This window comes from Dermochelys coriacea, chromosome 12 (assembly GCF_009764565.3).
Source record: "Dermochelys coriacea isolate rDerCor1 chromosome 12, rDerCor1.pri.v4, whole genome shotgun sequence".
In the NCBI taxonomy this organism is placed as follows: Eukaryota; Metazoa; Chordata; order Testudines; family Dermochelyidae; genus Dermochelys; species Dermochelys coriacea.
Window position 1 is genome coordinate 8,364,335 of NC_050079.1, and position 18,302 is coordinate 8,382,636.

The following is an 18,302-nucleotide window of genomic DNA, read 5'->3' on the forward strand; positions in this document are numbered from 1 at the left end:
TTAGCTTTCCTTCTCTCCCACCACCCCAATGAGCAGCCACGTCAGAGTCCTGACTCTGCTGATTGCCATGTTACTCTCCTGTTGTGGTCTAGCAGTGATCTGTGGAGTTATTGGCTATACGCATGGAATGCACACTCTAGCTTTCATGGCAGCAGAGGTGAGACTTACTTTTTATGCAAGTTGATTTGTACTTTGTTTTTCCTCTTAACTTTGGTTTATTTGGGGGCTTCTGCAGTTTGGTTTTTGAAATAGACACTTCACCCAATTCTTCTTCTTTTTCTCATGAAGCACGCTCATTAGTTTTTCTGATACACAGATGTCTTGATTTCAGCTGTGCCAAAAGTAGGCAGCATTGTAAGGATTTATCATAGCTACCACCTCTTAAAGCAAAGATGATCTGCAGTCCTAAGTTTAACACTGAGATAAACATAGATATATCTGTCTCATACCAATGTATTTTTAAAAACAAGTTCTGAAAAATCAGATGTGTCAAATGAACTGATATAGTTGCTTAGGCATCTGATTAACAAACTAGGGGCACTGTCCTGCCAGCACTTACTTGCATGAGTAGAGTGTTTGATTTCAGTGGGCCTGCACTTGTGTGAGTGAAATTATTCGTGTGTCTGCAAGGTTTAGCCTCAGGAGATATACTCATGTTCTTTTCTGTCTGCCTCCTAAAAGTGCCATCTGGTGGTGATCTCAAACTTAAAGGAAAAAATAGTAAAAACTACAGTGAAAGGCTTTTGAAATGTTTTCCTGCTGACAATCCATCTGATGCTCTTTAAAACGGACACTGCCAACTATATTGCATTTGAATATATGTAATTACATTGGATTTTAAAAAGTGCCCTCTTGGTCTCTCCCCTCGCTTTGCAAACATTGATTTAGCTTTATTCCCCTGTGTTTTCAGTAGAGTGATGTGAATGTGATTCTCAGGTTTTAGCTAGGCTCCTCCCTTCTCTCTGTGCTGCCTATCCCCTCCTCTTCTGATCAGCAGGATGACGGGGATGAGTTTTGGGAGGGATATGAATGTGGTAAGGGAAGTAGGTTGTGTTCTGAAAGGGCCTGGCAAGTATAAAGGGCAATAGGTTGCTTCTGAATAAACATTTAAAATACTAAAGTGCAATGCTCCATATACACAACCAAACATATCCCATTAAATTAGTCCATTTTTCCCCATGACTTTTTTTTTTCAGTTAAAGGAAATGTAATGCAAAAAAAAATTTACATAAATGCAACACAGGGTTGAAATTTTAAAAGTATGAAAGGCAGGACATTCAGGTGTGGTTCCGATAGCAACTGTAGTTTGGTCATAGTGCATGTGCGTAGTAAAACATTTAAGTTAGCACCCTGTCTGATGATCAGTATTTTAAGTGTTATGTAATAGTAGATATAAGATATAATTCTATGCAAGTTCTTGTACCACACTCCTCATTGTAGAATCTGAGTGTGTTCCAGTAGTGCATTAAGCAACATAACTAACATGTTTGTTCTTTCATCCTTTTCCCAGAGGTAGATGTACAAGGAGTATATTTTGTTTTCAGCTGTTACAGCTGCCAGGAGAATGTAAATGTCCTTTTCTACATTTAAAATTTCAGTCATAGATTTGCATTAACCAATTGTACAATATTTTGTTTTCAGTGTAGCCTCTCTCATCCTGAAAGATCAATGTATGTTTATGGATTCTACATACAATACATGGATCACTTCACCCAATTCTGGATTGGCCAATTGGTTTAATTTTGCTGTCCTTGCTGCCTGAATACTAAATAGTACAAATATCTTTACAACAAAGTGGTGAATTAAGACAAGATATTTAGATTCCATAGCACATAGCCCATCGTATTACAGTTCTTACAGAAGCTAAAATATAGGGCCTAAACTTTTTGGGTTTTTCCCTTTACAGATGTTTTCCTTATCAGGCATTTCATGTCATGTCCTGGCTTTGACATAAATCTGTGCTCAACAGCTTATCCATCTAGCAGATCTTATCAACATTCTGTTTCACCACAAGGATTTAATTTGTGCATTATATTTACTTTTGCTCATTGGCTTGCTCAGAAATTTCCCCTGTAACTAGAAGATCTCTTGAGAACAAAGTACAGTAACTTTTCTGTTTCTGTAGTTTGGTATGTGATTGCATCAGCAACGTAAGAAGGTTTAATTGTCATGTATGTGACAGGAGCAGATTGTGTGGCTGACTTAACTTTTTATGAAAGTTGGCTCCTGATATGTTGACGTTGCTTGCTTTTAGTTTGACCTGTATGTGTTGCTTGGATGATTTGCTGATCATAAAATATGAAGAATTCAGTCAGACAAATGGCTGTATTATTGTTTTAAAAAAAAATCCTAGAAATGTATTCCAAAGCCTTCAAGAAAGCAGCCAGCAGATGATATGGATATTACTAAAGGCTTAAATATGAACCGAAGAATGTTCTAACTGTGCTTTAAAAAAATCACTAAACAGGGACTGAAACTACAATGTTACTGCTTTAAGTGGACCATGGCATTTATTTTCAGGTTCTTAACAAACCTTTGCTCCTTTTTATGCTTAATTTTAGCCTGTGGAACAGTTTTATAAAACAGATTCATGGTTAAATCCACTGTAAACACCAGTACATCCTTGGGTTATTCAGTACTCACCCCTTCAGTTAACTAGGAGTGATGGTGATGGCCTCTCCTCAGCTCTGAAGCTGGAGGTTATGTGACATGAGGCTGCAAAAGCGTGGTAGGTTAATGAGGGAGATAATGGGGTTGGGGTTCTGAGAATGCGTGGAAGGCCACTCCAAAGCCCCTTGGTATGGGCAAGCTAGTTGAGCTATTTCAGATAGTTTTTCTGGTGGCTTGTCTTTGGAATAGGCGCATGATTTAATCTTGCTTTGTGGTATAACTAAATTCTTTTCCCAGCTCAGGTTAGCATGGACTAGACAAAAATTATTCCTGTAGTGATTATGTCCGTCTCCAAAAAAAAAAAAAAAAAAAAAAAAAAAGGAATGAAAATGACTTAGAGGGTCTTTCTTAGTCCCACTTGAAACTTTTAGCTACTAATAAGCATCAGTGTGTTTCCTTGAGCTTCATACTCAGTTCCTGCCCACAGTGGGATGAGAACTGTGCTATGTATGGCTGCAGGGAGCTAGCTAAGTCCTGATCCCAGCATGGACAGGGCTTAAGAACATTAAGGCTAAAGGAGGAAGCATGGTCTATAAGACAGGGCAAAGAGTTGGGAATCAGGAGACCTTGGTTCTATTCCTGGCTCTACCACTGGTTCACTGTCACCAGGGCCGGCTCCAGGCACCAGCGTTCCAAGCGGGTGCTTGGGGCAACAGTTAGAAAAGGGCGGCAGTGTTTCTGCGGCTGCTCCTCTGTCTCGCCGGCTGCGGTAGCAATTCGGCAGCAGCTTCTCTGTTCCGCTGGCTGTGGCGGCAAATCGGTGGCAGTTTTTTTCACTGTTTGGGGCTGCAAAAACTGTAGAGCCGGCCCTGACTGTGACCCTTGTCTTGTCACTTCCACTCCCTGCCTCAGTAGCCCTATCTGTAAAACGGGGAGGAATTATATTAATGATTGACCTTTTTTCCCTTACAGTCTCTACTTGTGACAGTGAGAACTACTCATGTAATTTTACGGTAAGTAACATCTGTTTTAGGTGATACCCATGCCAATATGTTGGTGCAGATAGGTGCTTCACTTTGAAGGTGGTGCTTAGTTATTTTGTTGGTTTGCAAATGGGACTTTTTGGGAGGGACAGAGATTATTTATTGTTGATCATATTTTTCAATAAAGATCGGTAATACAGTAGTGAGTGTACAACTAAGGAAGTTATTAATAATGGTAGGTTTCAGAGTAGCAGCCGTGTTAGTCGGTATTCACAAAAAGAAAAGGAGTACTTCTGGCACCTTAGAGACTGACAAATTTATTTGAGCTACAGCTCCCTTCATCAAATTCATCCGATGAAGTGAGCTGTAGCTCACGAAAGCTTATGCTCAAGTAAATTTGTTTAGTCTCTAAGGTGCCACAAGTACTCCCTTTTCTTTTTATTAATAATGGTGTATCTGAAGCATGGACTCAAATATAACCACACAGGGCTTAAAGTAGGCTGAGATATCCCAAGACCAAGCGCCAAATTCTGATTGCCGGGCTTATCATGAATAGTGCTGTTGAAATCATTGAGATTAATTAGTCAGGTGAATAAAAAAGACCTAAGCGTGATGGAAAGAGGAGAAACAGCAGCAAGAGGGGAAAAAAATTGTAAACAATGTTGTTAGAATCAAGTTCAGTTTCTAAACTTATTTAAAAGTAATGTTGAAGTCTCTTCTCTTACAGTTATGTAATTCATCTCTGGGATCTCAACCATGAAGGAACCTGGGAGGGCAAGGGAACGTATGTGTATTATACAGATTTTGTCATGGAGCTAACCTTGCTTTCACTGGACCTGATGCATCATATTCACATGCTGGTATGTAACATTAAAGTCAGTGTTAAGCAAACAGAACTGTCTTAATATAAAGTGACCTGGCAACTTTTTAATTTATAATGGACTGAACGTTACACAGAAGATGTTTAAATAAAGAGATGAAAATGTAATACTGCTCTGTAGGCATCGTTTCTACTTGTATCATTGAACTCTGTGGAAGCCATTTTGTTTTGCTGTTTTAGCTCTCTGTAGAATTATCTGTTTTGCAGATGTTTCACTTCAAATTGATATGTGCTTGAGTAATGTCAGGCCTCAATTATCAAGAGAGAGAAATTATTTCCATCCCCAACAGGAGACATCAAATTGATCAGGAGTGAATGTAACTTTTTTTTTGTTGTAAATGCTTTACTGTTTAAGTAGTATTAACAGTATAAACTGGAGGTGGTTCTTGTGATTGTTTTGAACACGGAACACAAAATAACTTGGGTTAATATTGGTTTATCTCTGTATTTAGATCTTTCTTCCTTCTCTTAAGAGCCTGATCCAATTCCCATTGGCAGAAGTAATCTAGCTAAGGTTGTAAAGATTGGGTAAATGTTTCTCTGAAAACATAAATTACAGGCAAAATTCTCATGTCTGAGGGTGGAACAGCTGTTAATGGTTTGAGTTTTTCTGGAACAGCCAGACTGCAATTTTCTGAGCCCTTCGGACTGGAACACTCTGCTTTGCTAGCCATAGTGACGTGTATGATGTATACTGCATTTTCTGCTATTTTTCAGTTCTTCTCTTTAGCTTCCTGGTCTTCACTTCTGAGCACCATTTTGTTTTGTTTTATAGTTGTTTGGCAATATCTGGTTGTCGATGGCCAGCCTGGTGATTTTTATGCAGCTGCGTTATTTGTTCCATGAGGTTCAGCGTAGAATCCGTCGTCACAAGAACTACCTGCGTGTGGTTGGAAACATGGAAGCTAGGTGAGCAAATGATGAATGAGTTTAAAGTGCTGAGTTGGATCCTGAAGAGAGAGCCTCCTGATAAACAAATGGGTGTGAGGGGGCACTGTTTATCATGTGTTAATATAAAGGGCTTGTGAACCACAAATTTGCTGATCCAGCTGTTTGTCTCCTCACTTATACTATGTCACCATACTGATTCTTTGTTTCTCCATCCCCTCCATTAGAAGTAGACCCCTCTTAGTGCTTGTCTATGCCTAAAACGCTACAGGGGCTCAGCGCCACCGCTGCAGTGCTTCAGTATAGACACTACCTATGCTAACAGGAGGGATTCTCCTGTCGACATGGGTAATCTACCTCCTCAAGAAGCAGTAGTTAGGTCGATGGAAGAATTCTTCTGTTGACCTAGCGCTGTCTACACAAGGACGTAGATCAGCTTAACTACGATGCTTGGGGGTGGGGGTTCACACCCCTGATCAATGTAGTTAAACCGACTTAATTTTCTAGTGTGGGCCAAGCTGTAGACCTAACAGAAATCTGAGATTGACTTTGTTATTGCAGTGGGAGCGATAACTAAGTTACAGTGAAACTGTTTTTTTAAAACATTGGAATCAGGAATGGAACAAGAGCTTCAAAGTTTTAACTCTCAGTTGTCAAATTTTGGTCTTGCCTATGCTAGAAATGTATTGGTTTAATTAAAATGTTTTAAAAGTGATTTAGTTAAACTCCTAACATTGACACTCTTAAACCCAATTTACGCAAGGTTAAACTGTTTAGTTTGTGTCAGTAAGTTACTGATTTAAGCTAAATCAAAATCTTAAACAGCTCTACTCAATCTTAACTGTGGAGTAACTAACACTACCCCATAATGTTGGTAATTTACCAGTTAAATCTAAATTGATTTAAACAAGGTGTGAACTGGTTTAAGAACTTCTGTTTTAGGGATTTGCACGAATCCAGTTTAAATCAACATATTTGGTATAGACAATTTCTTTGTTCCAGGGCTAAAGCATGTCAGAGAGGAGCCTGATGCGCCATCCTTAACCCACACCATTACTGATAGGAGAAGTGCCTGTAGGATGTTAAGTCACCAAAGATTACATGAGCTCTTCACGATGGTCTTCCTTATTTTCTTTTGTGGGTTTCAATAAAATTCTTAGTTTGTTTTCATCAGTGATTTTTGTAGGCTTAATTTTTTTGAAAGAATTTTTGAATTGAGGTTGTATTGAGTCTAAAAGTGTTTGATACTCCTTCCTTATCGTCAGATTGTCCTCACTATGGACCTAAATGACTCTGATTGCTTCTGGGGTGTTCTAGTTTGTGTTAACAGACTAGACCTTAGTCTATACAGTGTATTGTGTCAATATGACTTTGTGAGAGCACTAGTATATCACAAGAATCTTTATGAAACTATCAATTTAAATTAGGACCATGCCTGTCTGTGGATTGTCACTTAATGTCTTCAAAATAGCACGTTCTTCACTAATTTTATTGAAAAGCTTTCCTATGGCACTCATCACCATAGCCTCTGCACTTGGCTACTAGAAACTAATTGTCTGCATAGTTTTATCTTAAACTTTTTTTTAATGTGTATATGGGGGAGTATAAAATTGCCTGAAACCACAAACGATAACACCAGATAAGAGAAGAACTTCCACGTTGATGTAAACAGCTGAATTTGGTTTTAAAAAGTATAACTTTATTCTTAAGCCGAGACTCCTGCATGCTATACCTTGTGTGTTTTCAGCTTAACGATGATGAGTCTTGGAGGAGTAGCAAGGAGGTCCATGGCCATCTTTCCTTTTCATAACTAGATGGGACAGGGTTTCCAAAAATGATGCTATGAACTCCAGAACTTTCTTCTCTTCTAACGTGTGGTCGTGTTTTGGAAAAAGCTGCAAACTATTGTTCTACATCAACCCAGAGTGAATGGCTAGCGCAATGAATAAGGGTTTCTAATGGGAGAACTTTTAGGTTTGTAGCTGTCCTGGGGTTGGTGTGATCATTGTTTTGTCTGTTCCCATTGTAGGTTTGCAGTTGCAACTCCTGAAGAGCTAGCTGTCAATAATGATGACTGCGCCATTTGCTGGGACTCCATGCAGACTGCCCGTAAACTCCCATGTGGGCATCTCTTCCACAAGTATGTATCTGGTGAATTGATTGCAGAAAGTACCTTGCTGTATATAGATGCTTTGGTTTTGAGCAAGCTTAGCTTTTTTTCTCTACCTTCATTTCCTCCAGGAACATTTATTATTTTTTGGGTGGTAGATGAAAAACCAGAGACAACACCTTACCCTTGTGCTTAAAACAAAAAAAGCGGGAGTTGGGAAGGGAGGCCGGGGCTTTCTGAAGTACCTGTTGACTAACTTGAAGGGTCAGTTAAATACTTTGTCCACGTGTTGTATGATCATGTTTCTTTTGCTAATAGCTTCTTCCCTGTCTCTCTCTTGGCTGTTAGTTATCAAATCAGAGGTTATGATCTGGGGGCTAATTTGTTGTTGTTCACTTCAAACCTTTTCATAAATATTTATCTGCATTCCATGAAGCCTCTAATGAGATAATTTGTCGCTGTTGCAGAAGCTCCTTTTACAAAGCTACAGAACCCTATGAATATTTAATCACCAGCCATGTACTTGAGAAACAGAGGCTCTCCTCTTCAGAAAGTTGTTTTCCATGTATCTAAAATGGCATCTTTGCATTCTTTCTGAACTCAGGTTACTCTGAGCTGCATGGCGCCAGCTAGCTAGTGAGAGAGGCAACATGTTAAAATGGATGACTTAAACTCAGACGTAAAAACCTGATCTAATAAATTTACTTCATACCTTCTAAGAATTAATTCTCTCGTCTCATCATTGTTCTTTTTCTACTAGCATGCTAAACATGAAGTTTTCATTCTTGTTCTCAGATATGTGGGAGTGCATAGCTATTTATTTTTAGCATTGGGAGGTGGTGGAATAGCTTTTGTTCACATAAAATCATAAACTATGTCCGCATATGTGCAAGATGTACAAAAACAGATGGTAGCCCAGATTCATGTGGTTGAGTTCAGCCTTGTGCCTTTTAGCTGGGTTTTCAAAGGAGTCAAATCGTGTTAGCCCAAATCCTATTGAATTTCACTGGGAGTTAGGTACCTAACTCCTTTATGCTCCTTTGAAAATCCCATCTTTAATTTTGAGAAGAATTTTGTTTGAATTCACTGTCTTACAATGTCCAGCACTTGTTTGGTACAGTAAGTGATGACTTTATATCATTGACACCACTAACATGCTTCTTGGTACACTCTTCTGAGGAGCAAGCTGATGTAGTTGGCTAAATTTTCATTATATCTACTTTGGTGTTACTAGTGTGCTCATTACCATCATATCTAGATATTTATTCGTACATCATCATATGTAGATGGACAGCTTGAGCCATTAGAATACGGCCTTGCACTGAGTCTAGTGGGTTATATTCTTGGCTTTGCCATTGACTTGTAGTTTGACATTGAACAAGTCTTCTTTCACCTGAGTTTCACCGTCTGTAAAATGGGGATGAGAGATACTGAGACTCTATAAAGTGCATTGAGAGCTTCTGATTAAGTGTATTAAATGAGCACTAAGTTTATGGTTTAAGAAATTGTATTGAATTTCTGCAAGAGAATACAATTCTGAATTCTGCGTGATTTCTCATTGCAGTCTAGGCAGTCTGAATCAGAAAGCAGACAAAGTGCTTAGTGGATCCCAGTAAGTCCTGGGACCCCAAGAATTGTAGATGTAAATGAATCTAGAAAATAAATGCATTATTGCTTGCATCAATAAATCTTAGTCCATAAAATTCTCACAGTGATAGGCCCCTTGTCAATAGCATAAGTAAGGTTAACTCTCTGAAGAAAAATTTGAACAGTTCTTTGGAATGCGAACTCCAGACCAGCCTGGCTAAAAAGGCCTTGAAGATTTACTATCACAGCCACAAAATCTGCTCACCTGCTCTTTATGATGATGATCATTTGACTTCCCTTTCCAAACTAAAATTTACATGCTCTGGGCTATTTGGGCAAGTAAATCTGTGCAAGGCTTCTCTAGACCTGAAGAGGGTCTGTCTGGAAGTGTGGGTAGAAAAGCAAGGTACTAACACTTTCACTTGGGTTTGTTCAGCTGAAAAGACAAATCAAGTGATGTAGTCATCAGAAGCTGATCAGATGGTCTATTACATTTTACAGCTACCTGAAGTAACAGCAATCAGACATATTAATGTGTTGCAGAGAATATTGTGAGGTGTGATTGTTACACTTCTGCTTCTCTGTGTACCTATGATGTTGATATCTCAGACAAATGCTATATGCTTACTATGGTTTTCTGTTGCCTGGTTTCTTGTCAGCTCATGCCTGCGTTCCTGGCTTGAACAGGATACATCCTGCCCCACCTGTAGAATGTCTCTCAATATCACTGACAACCACCGAGTTAGAGAGGACCACCAGAGGGAGACCCTAGATGAGAATTTGGTACCTGTGGCAGTAGCAGAAGGCAGACCTCGCTTGACCCAGCACAATCACTTCTTCCACTTCGACGGTTAGTTAACCAGGTTTTACAGTTGATGTTATCCAGAAAAACAAAAGAGCAGCAGCCTTCTCTGTAAATAAGATCCTCATTGTGGTCCAGTATAAACCTGAACTGTACAAAAATTTCCTCTCCCCTTCAGCTTTCTCAGTCATACAGTTCCTTTTCCTAGTTACAGGTGAATATCGGTTCATAGGGTATGTCTGCACTGCAGTCAGAGGGGTGACTGCAGCACATTGTGACGTAACAATAGCAATGAAGTCACAGCAGCATAAGCTAGCTGCTCAAATATGTACACGGGGTCCCAGGCAGCCGTGGACAGCCAGTGCTGCTGTCATGGCTTCACTGTGAAGCTATTGCTAGTTAAAAGCTAGCTCAGATATGTCTACACTTGCTTTGTCACACCTCTGAAGAGGCTTGAACATACTCTTCTAAGACCATCCAAAGCTCCCTTCCTCCTGTAACTCAAGGAAAAGGGAGTAGCCACTTAGATTTCTACAGGGTTAACAGTTCTAGAACTGTTTTGTTCCATAAATTCTCATGCTCATTGGCAGAGCAGGAAACACTTGGGGTTTGTCTGCCTATCCAAATTGTTTGCTAATCGGTGGCCACTCTTGAAAGACTGTTACATCTTACCAGGCATGTGTTGAAGGCTTTCTCCAAAATTATACTAACCATCTAGTCCCCATTTATCTGCCAAAACTTGGAAGAGCCTTGCAAGACCTGAGTCATATGAAATCCCATAGAGGCCTATGAAAGTTTGGTCTTAGCTAAAAGCATATGTTCAAAATAGAGTTGATCAGGTGGTCCTGGTGGCTTCATTAATATATCGTATGATATATATGCACAAAGCACATGGACTTCTCAGTGGTCCTGGATCATGCTGTTCCCTCAGCATGCTGGTACAAAAGCTGTTTCTGGTACAGAAAAAGCTCATTAGCGCAAAGGTTCTTCGAAATTTTTGTTAACTTTGACACCAGCATATGCCTTCTTTCCCCAGCTCATGGGGAATTCTGTCACTTGTTGGTAATTTTAAAGCCTTTTCAGTTAAGTGTGCGTCCACATTGGCAGGCAGCTACGATTGGGCTCTGCCCTAGTGGAGATCCCAGCATGCTCATAGCAGGCATTCTAACTTAGATGCTGCACTGCCACACAATGAACCTTTATTTGTCCATTCTGTTTGTGTAATCTCACCTCTTTCAAATCAAGAAAACCACGAGAAGAAGGGCTGGTCCCTGTTGGGTGCATTCAGGTGCTTCACTGCAGACAGCCTCCTGCACAGTCTCCATTTTCTGTGTTGATTTTCTCTCTCCTAAGGACACTTGCGAGTAGAAGCTCCCCTCCCCAACATCCTCATATGAGAGATCACTGAGGCTGCTGGGGAGACAGCAACTGCTATTCCTTAGAGCAAGGCATGGACCGCTTAACAGAGAAATAAGAAATGAGGAAGGGAATAGGAATGAGGATTTATCCATTTTCCATACTCAAGGAGGCCTGATCCTGTAATTGCCACAGGAAGAGGCAGAGGATCACTCAGGGCGATTGCTCCAGCCTCCTGCACAGCAGCACTTGCCCAGTGATACTGGCAGCATGATTGTGAAACAACAGGGGCCAAAGTTAGCTCTTTATAGGCAGATGCATCTTTATGGAAATTGATGGGGTTGCACCCACTTACACCACAGCTGAATTTGACCCTAGAGTTTTCTCTTTGTCAATGAGCAGGTATTTTTACTCCACAACCTAGAACTTACCTGTAGGTTACTGGTGCTGTAATGGAGTTCATGTCCTCTTGATTCCCTGATAGTCCCCAAACTATTCAAGACTCCCTCCTCCCCCCGACCAGTTTTTGTTTAAAAGTAAAAATATTGTGACAGATCAACCGCAGATCAGTAGTGGCTGGTTTAGTGAAATGTTAATATGTACATTTCAAACAAATAGTGACAGTTATGAGGAGAGGGATATATTTGTCTTTGTTCCTACTTTCTCCCCATTTGGGAGACGTGCTTAGAATGGAATCCATTATAGAATTCACCTTATTCATTTTCTATAATTATAGGTGATGGAATTAAACACACATGGGAAAAGCTCAGATTGCTGAAAACCTTTTATTCCTGCCTGACCTTCCTTTTGGTTTCTTGTTCTTAGGCTCTCGTATCGCTAGCTGGCTGCCTAGTTTTTCAGTGGAAGTGATGCACACTACTAATATTCTGGGTATTGCGCAAGCGAGCAACTCACAGCTCAATGCTATGGTAAGACTGATTAATAGGTTGTACTCCTATGCATGCCAGTCTGTGTTGGAGTGAAAGGGATGTATGTGAACTGAGAGTGAGTGGAGACATTGAAATCTCTAGGAGATGCCAAGCTCAAGGCTTCACCATATAGACTCCCTAGCTTATGTGGGTGCAGCTCTATTGACGTCTAGAGCTGGGTTTGCATGTTAGCAGTGCTGATGTGTGAAAATAAATGGACAGTGGAGGAAACTGAAGTGAGCGGAGACCATAAGTCCTTGTTAACATTGTGCACCGCTTGCAACAGGATATAGTGGATGAGGATAGATAGGTTGGTGTGACTTCAAGGACTAGGCCATAGAGCTGCTTCTCTGTTTGCTTGGTGTTGCCGTCTAATGGTCCTCTCCGGTATTTCATTCCACACACAGTTCATAGTAACAAAGGTTCTGATTCTGCATCCTGAGTGTTTTGCCATTGACTTCAGTGGTAGCAAAATTAGGCCTTAAACTGACAAAACTGTCTCTGTTTGCAGTAGTGTTGTAGCCCGTCTCTGTATGTTTCTTTTCTTTTAGGATTATAGTTGCTAGAGTACTCATCACTGTTATTAATGGTGCTGAGCACTTACATAGAGCTTTGTGTTCAAACACATATCAATGAGATGATGCTCTCTTAGTACAGCAGAACCTTGTTAATTCACATTGAGGACTGGGACACTGATTATAAATTACCAGATTTTGTGGATTAGTGCATAAACGATAGCACATGATAGCAAAGTCAAGGAAATTACATCACAAAATGTATTTAGTTCATTTAATCTGACAAATATAGTTTAATCTGAATTATTTGATACCCAATTTCATAGCATATTAGTAATTGTTCATCGGTGTATCTTGTAAAAACAATGACATCTACCTGATACAAGACCTTACTGCAGTGCCATCTCTGTTGTTGAATCTGTGTGGGGTGAGACCACAGTTTTTTTGAATATTTTTGGGTTTGCAGACTATCAACTGTAATAACTTTATTCAAGTTAACTGTGCACAGAGTATTTAAGCAGACACTGGCTATTCTTTTTGACTAAACAGGATGACACAGGATGGAAGTTATATTTAGGATGACTAATAATTTATAAGGGTCATGCATATTTGAATATATTTCAGTATTGTACTTTAAATTGCCTAATGTAAGGAAAAAGACCAGTGTGTTAGTAAACCCAAGTATTATGTATTTTTAAATTGGAAACCAAACAAAATTCTGCTTCGTGTTATCTGAAAAAAACCCTAATAGAGTATTCAAAGAAAGAGGCCACCAGTGGCTGAAATGCTAAACCTGTTACTTTGGTCACAGATTAATAAAAAGGGAAGGCTGTTGTTACGTGTATTGTACCTCTGTTCTTGCTTTGTGAGCTATTTGAAAGTGCCATCCAGTATGTGCCTGGTTTTCTCCCCACTGTCCAACAGACCATTTGCCATGTGTTTGGTTGTTTTTTTTTTTTTTTCTTTCTGAGCATTGGAAAGGTTTACTGATCCTGAACGCACTTGTACTGGTCATGTAATGTTTTGTTTGGTTTTTTTTTTAGGCCTGGCATTTATTAAGACTTTTTGGACCTTTAAAAGCACATTATTTTGATTGCCCTCTTGCCTTTCTTTGTTTTAGTTGTACACCATTTAAACAGCTTGAAATCCAATGACTTGTTAATTGTTCATGCTTTAATCCATTTGAAAGCTGTTTTCTCAGGCTTTCAGATGATAATAACATATCGGTTTCTAGCCTGAACAGCTTGAGAGAGAGAGAGAGAGAGTGTAGATTATTTAAAATGGACACTACTAGTCCCTTGGGTTATCAATGCCATGTTGGCGTTAATCTGGGATTGAGTATAGTAAATGTTAAACATTGAGTTAATTTTCAATCACTGAAAGATTAAATATTGATGGTATAAACACTCATGAAAAAATACCTTCATTAAAAGAGTATATGTGAGGTGTTTTTTGAAGCCTGTATTCTTTCAAGGGCGAAGTTTTATAATGAAATCCTGGCTCCAGGAGAGTCAATTGGAGATTTGACATTGACTTTAGTGGCATCAGAATTTCACCTCATTTTGTAAGTAAATTGTCAGCCTAGTCTCATCTTTCTGCATCAGGATGTAAGTTATTCCAGCCTCTCTAGTGTGTAATTCCTGTAACTTTTCTTGCTGCATTTGCCAAAGTGGCAATAGCTACAGTTTCTCATCTCTTGTCCCTGGGAAAGTGGGACATGCACAAGGTTGCCGTCAAACAATACAGTTGTTCTGACATTTTTATGAGAGCGACATAAATGCCAGAACTTGAGTGTCCAGTTTGCTCTTGCAGTTATTGTCATTGCATGCACGTTTACCGCAACTGGAATGGAATTGCAGTCACTTCAGGTACAAACTAGGCATATGTATACATGGTTCTGAAAATCTGGGCCTTCGACCTTCCATTAGGACTCTTTTTTTTAAGGCACTTTGCGCACAGATTTTCATATTATAAATTTTGCTTTTTACAGGCCCATCAGATTCAAGAGATGTTCCCTCAGGTTCCTTACCATATAGTTCTACAGGATCTGCAGCTGACACGCTCGGTAGAAATAACAACTGACAACATCTTAGAGGGGCGCATCCAGGTACCTTTCCCAACACAGGTCAGTCATGAGATCATGTTCTGACAGGACCGTACTTTACCGATTGTCTAGATTCCTCACATGGATGAGAATTTTAAGAACGAACTAGGAAAATGTAACGTTGATTCTTCAGTTCTTCCTTGTTTATTATCCACTAGCAGTATCAAATGTTGGGTTAATGCAACATCATTGTTCGGATTTCTCCTGCATAAAAGTCAGGTAATTCCTACTACCACCCTAACTCAGGCGCCCTTGCACAGAGTATAGCATTTAGTATTTCAGGATAGGATTTAATTTGAATGCCTTACTATACTGTGTAAAATTGGCATTCTGATGCTGTGGGTTCTGTGACTGTGATTATCTCCACTTCTGTGCCTATAAAATTGCAAATGTATTGTTGTATTAACCCAGCTTTTTCATGGAATTTCCTTGCTTTCTTAAAGCTACAGAAACACCATGTTTTCACTCTCGTATAGCAAAAATACTATATATGGGCTAAAAACAAATGTAAGAAATTTCTTCTTAAATGGTAATTTGCTCAGAAAGTTACAAAGCACCTCCTTGGTCACGTTGCTGTAGCATCATAACATTTGCAGCTGTTTTCTCTGCTGATGTATGATTGAGCTATGTCATTGGAGGGATGGGGGTATTACAAAGAAAGTAGTCAGCAAAATAATGTCCAGGTCTTATTACTTATTCTGGACTGCAGTAAAACAATCTGGGAGCCCCGTTTCTGTTAGTAAGAATATCTAATTCTGGTGCTGCACACACCAGATACTGTAGGGTTACCTGGTATGTACCTTCTATCAGTGTGTGTGGGGGAAGCGGCTGTAATTCCGTGTCTCTCAGATGGATATTCTCTTTCTTGCTAACTTATCTGTTTGAAAGAAAGCACAATGTGTTATGGGGTGCAAGGCAGATCTTGAATTTATTCTTAGAACCTGCCTTGTATTTATTTATGCATTTCATGTAGCTTATTAAATCTGTGATGCTTGTGTTGCAGCATCCAGATAGTGTTAGACCTGCGTCAAACAGTCCCGTGGAAAGGCATAATTCCGATCAGGAGGAAGCGGAAACTGCTACCCGGGTAAGCTGGCACAAAAAGCACAGGAGCACGATGGTAAAAGGAAACCAAGTTAACAGAGAAATGAACCCAGAGAGTAGAGAGTACCAGTAAATTCTGCCTGTGGGTATTGCAGTGCCTGGGCCACTGGTGCACGTTGGTGACACCTGGACAGAAAATGTCAGGCTTCAGTTCTAAAGCACAGTAGGTGACTGTGACAGGACAGTTTTTCAAGGAGTTCTTCATCTTGTTTCACGTCTGAGGAAGGAAGGCTGTTAGGGAGTTGCAGAGCAGGGTTTCTTGCTACCCCTGAATCCTTTAGGGTGATCCCTTAAAGGGGAGGGTGGGAGCTCCACTTTATTTTCTCTGAGACTTTGGGGATGTTGTCCCTTTTAATGAGTGGATTTTTTTTTTTTTTTCATGTATGGGGATTTTGTCATGTGGTGGTTGAGGGGCAGGGAGGGAGATGGATCTAGGGGGTATGGGGTGCCTATGAGTGAATGGGTACAAATGGGGGGGAGGGGAAAGGGAGGAAGGTAGTTAATTGTTTTCCTTTCTCTGACTTTTCCCAGAAGCAGAAGGAAAAACATTTCTTTCCCTCTTTAAGGAGTTAAAAGAATGGTGCAAGTCGGCTAAACTAAAGCTTGGAGGAAAGATTAGAGTCTCTTACTTGATTCGTTTTTAAGATTGTTTTTCCCTGACCTGAAGTCGTTTTACCTTCGTCTGTAGTTGAATTTAGAAGGGAATGAATCATCAGATACAGAATTTTCTGGCCTCTGGCAGCCTTTAATAACCTGAATAGCCCTGCTGTGGAAAACAAGCAACCTCCTGAAGTAGGGAAATGTAAACCTTCCTCTCCCCCTGTGGTACATCATAACTTGCTTTGCATCAGGTTCTTTAGGCAGGGGTGATAGCCAAGATTTTTAAAAGCAACTAGTGATTTTTGATTGCCCAATTTGAAATACTTCAAGGGAGATTTTCAGAAACTGCTGGGCACCTGCCCTCTGTAAATCCGGGTCCTTTCAGGTGCCACAAGCTCTGCACCCAACATCGCTCGCTCCCCCTGAGCATCTGGGCCATGCCTTTATCCTCTCTGTAAGGCGCCATGCTTGCTTCATTTGTGGGGTCATATCAAAATGGTAAGTGAGATCAGCAGTGCAAACAATGGTCCTCTCCCTTTCTCTCTCCTTCCTCACTGTTGTGTAGTTTTTCCCTCTTTTGGGTTTTTCTCCACTCTTGGCCCAACAAAAAAGTGTCCAAGTGTCTCATGTCTCCCTGACTCTAGTCAGCTCCTTCAAGCTTATACTTCCATTCACATTAAAATCCACTGACCTAGTTTAAGAAAATTAATGCAGTCTTTGCTTATCCAAAGGTAGGTATCCTCTCTAAAGAGATTAGTCATAGATCATTAGGAACTGACTTAATAGTGAAATTTCAGGGTAGAGCTGAAAACCCTCTGATGGCATAGTTGACACGTCTTGAGAAGTGAATGCACTGGTAATGCTTAGATCCTATGGTGATGGGTGCTACAGAGAATCCTGGCAGGCATCACAAATTCTCCTAGTGCAATTAACACATTTTTCTCTTGAAACTTGTAAGAGGAGTTGATTCTAAAGTGTGGAAGTGGTTTAATTTGAGTGCTGGTCTTATCTTTTGGCTTGTCATAACCTTTATTATTGTGTTTTGGGATATTGCTCTCTCTCGTACTACAATGGCTGAGATTTTAGTTAGGCTACCGGCTTCCTTCAAGAACAGTTGTCGGTCCCCAGCTCGAACAACAGACTTTTGATGTTGATGGTCTTGCCTGTCTCAGCTTTTGTTTTTTGAGTAACAGGGAGAAGGTTGTGGCACGGTATTCTTCAGCCCTCGGACACTTTCATTTTCCCTCCACTCTTTTCAGTCTTGCTTCAGTCCCCAGTACGGCATAGATTCTTAGTCTCACTGGCTGATGACTTCCTAGCCACGAGTAAAGGTCAAAAAGGCAGGGAGGTGGGGGTCCATACTGATTTTTCTAGGTCTGGCTGTTGGCTATGGGTTTGTGGTGACTGTCCTGTGGACCCTGGCTGAGGTGGAGGAGCTCATTCTAGGGTGCTTCCATTCTTTCATCTTGGAGATCCAAGGAAGTGGGGTTACTCGCTCCAAGGCTTTCTGAAGGGACCACAGAGTTCTGTTACATCACTCCTCCACCTCAATGTGTAAGCAAGGACCGCTATTGATATAAACCCCTCCATACTGTTAAATGGCCCAAGAAGGTCATGTCTTGGGGTTTTCATAAAGAGGGTATTTAAGGTTGCTGCAGTAGTAGCACCATTATGTGATCTAGCTGTTGAAGTTTCGTGTTTGATGGGCCTCTGTTGACATCAGATTAGTTGATGCATTGCTGCTTGCGCTCCGAAGATATTGGTATCAACAAGATGGGTGCACTGATTTGTCCCCCATGGTTTAAAAATGACTTGTTTTGCTCACCAGTTGTTG

At 40.3% G+C, this 18,302-nt stretch overlaps 1 protein-coding gene across 3 annotated transcripts in view; it reads left to right on the forward strand.

The window, feature by feature from the left end:
- AMFR (autocrine motility factor receptor) overlaps positions 1–18,302 on the forward strand; it is a 37,898-nt gene that overhangs the window by 12,256 nt on the left and 7,340 nt on the right. The window contains exons 4-12 of one of the 3 annotated variants that reach the window (XM_038368428.2): positions 5–157; positions 3,583–3,623; positions 4,321–4,453; positions 5,249–5,382; positions 7,391–7,501; positions 9,718–9,908; positions 12,042–12,145; positions 14,651–14,767; positions 15,768–15,851. In XM_038368428.2, the coding sequence (XP_038224356.1) occupies positions 5–157; positions 3,583–3,623; positions 4,321–4,453; positions 5,249–5,382; positions 7,391–7,501; positions 9,718–9,908; positions 12,042–12,145; positions 14,651–14,767; positions 15,768–15,851 (1,068 nt within the window). Of the gene's footprint in view, positions 1–4; positions 158–3,582; positions 3,624–4,320; positions 4,454–5,248; positions 5,383–7,390; positions 7,502–9,717; positions 9,909–12,041; positions 12,146–14,650; positions 14,786–15,767; positions 15,852–18,302 lie in introns of all 3 variants that reach the window. The other 2 variants (XM_038368427.2, XM_038368429.2) reach the window with 2 other exon arrangements.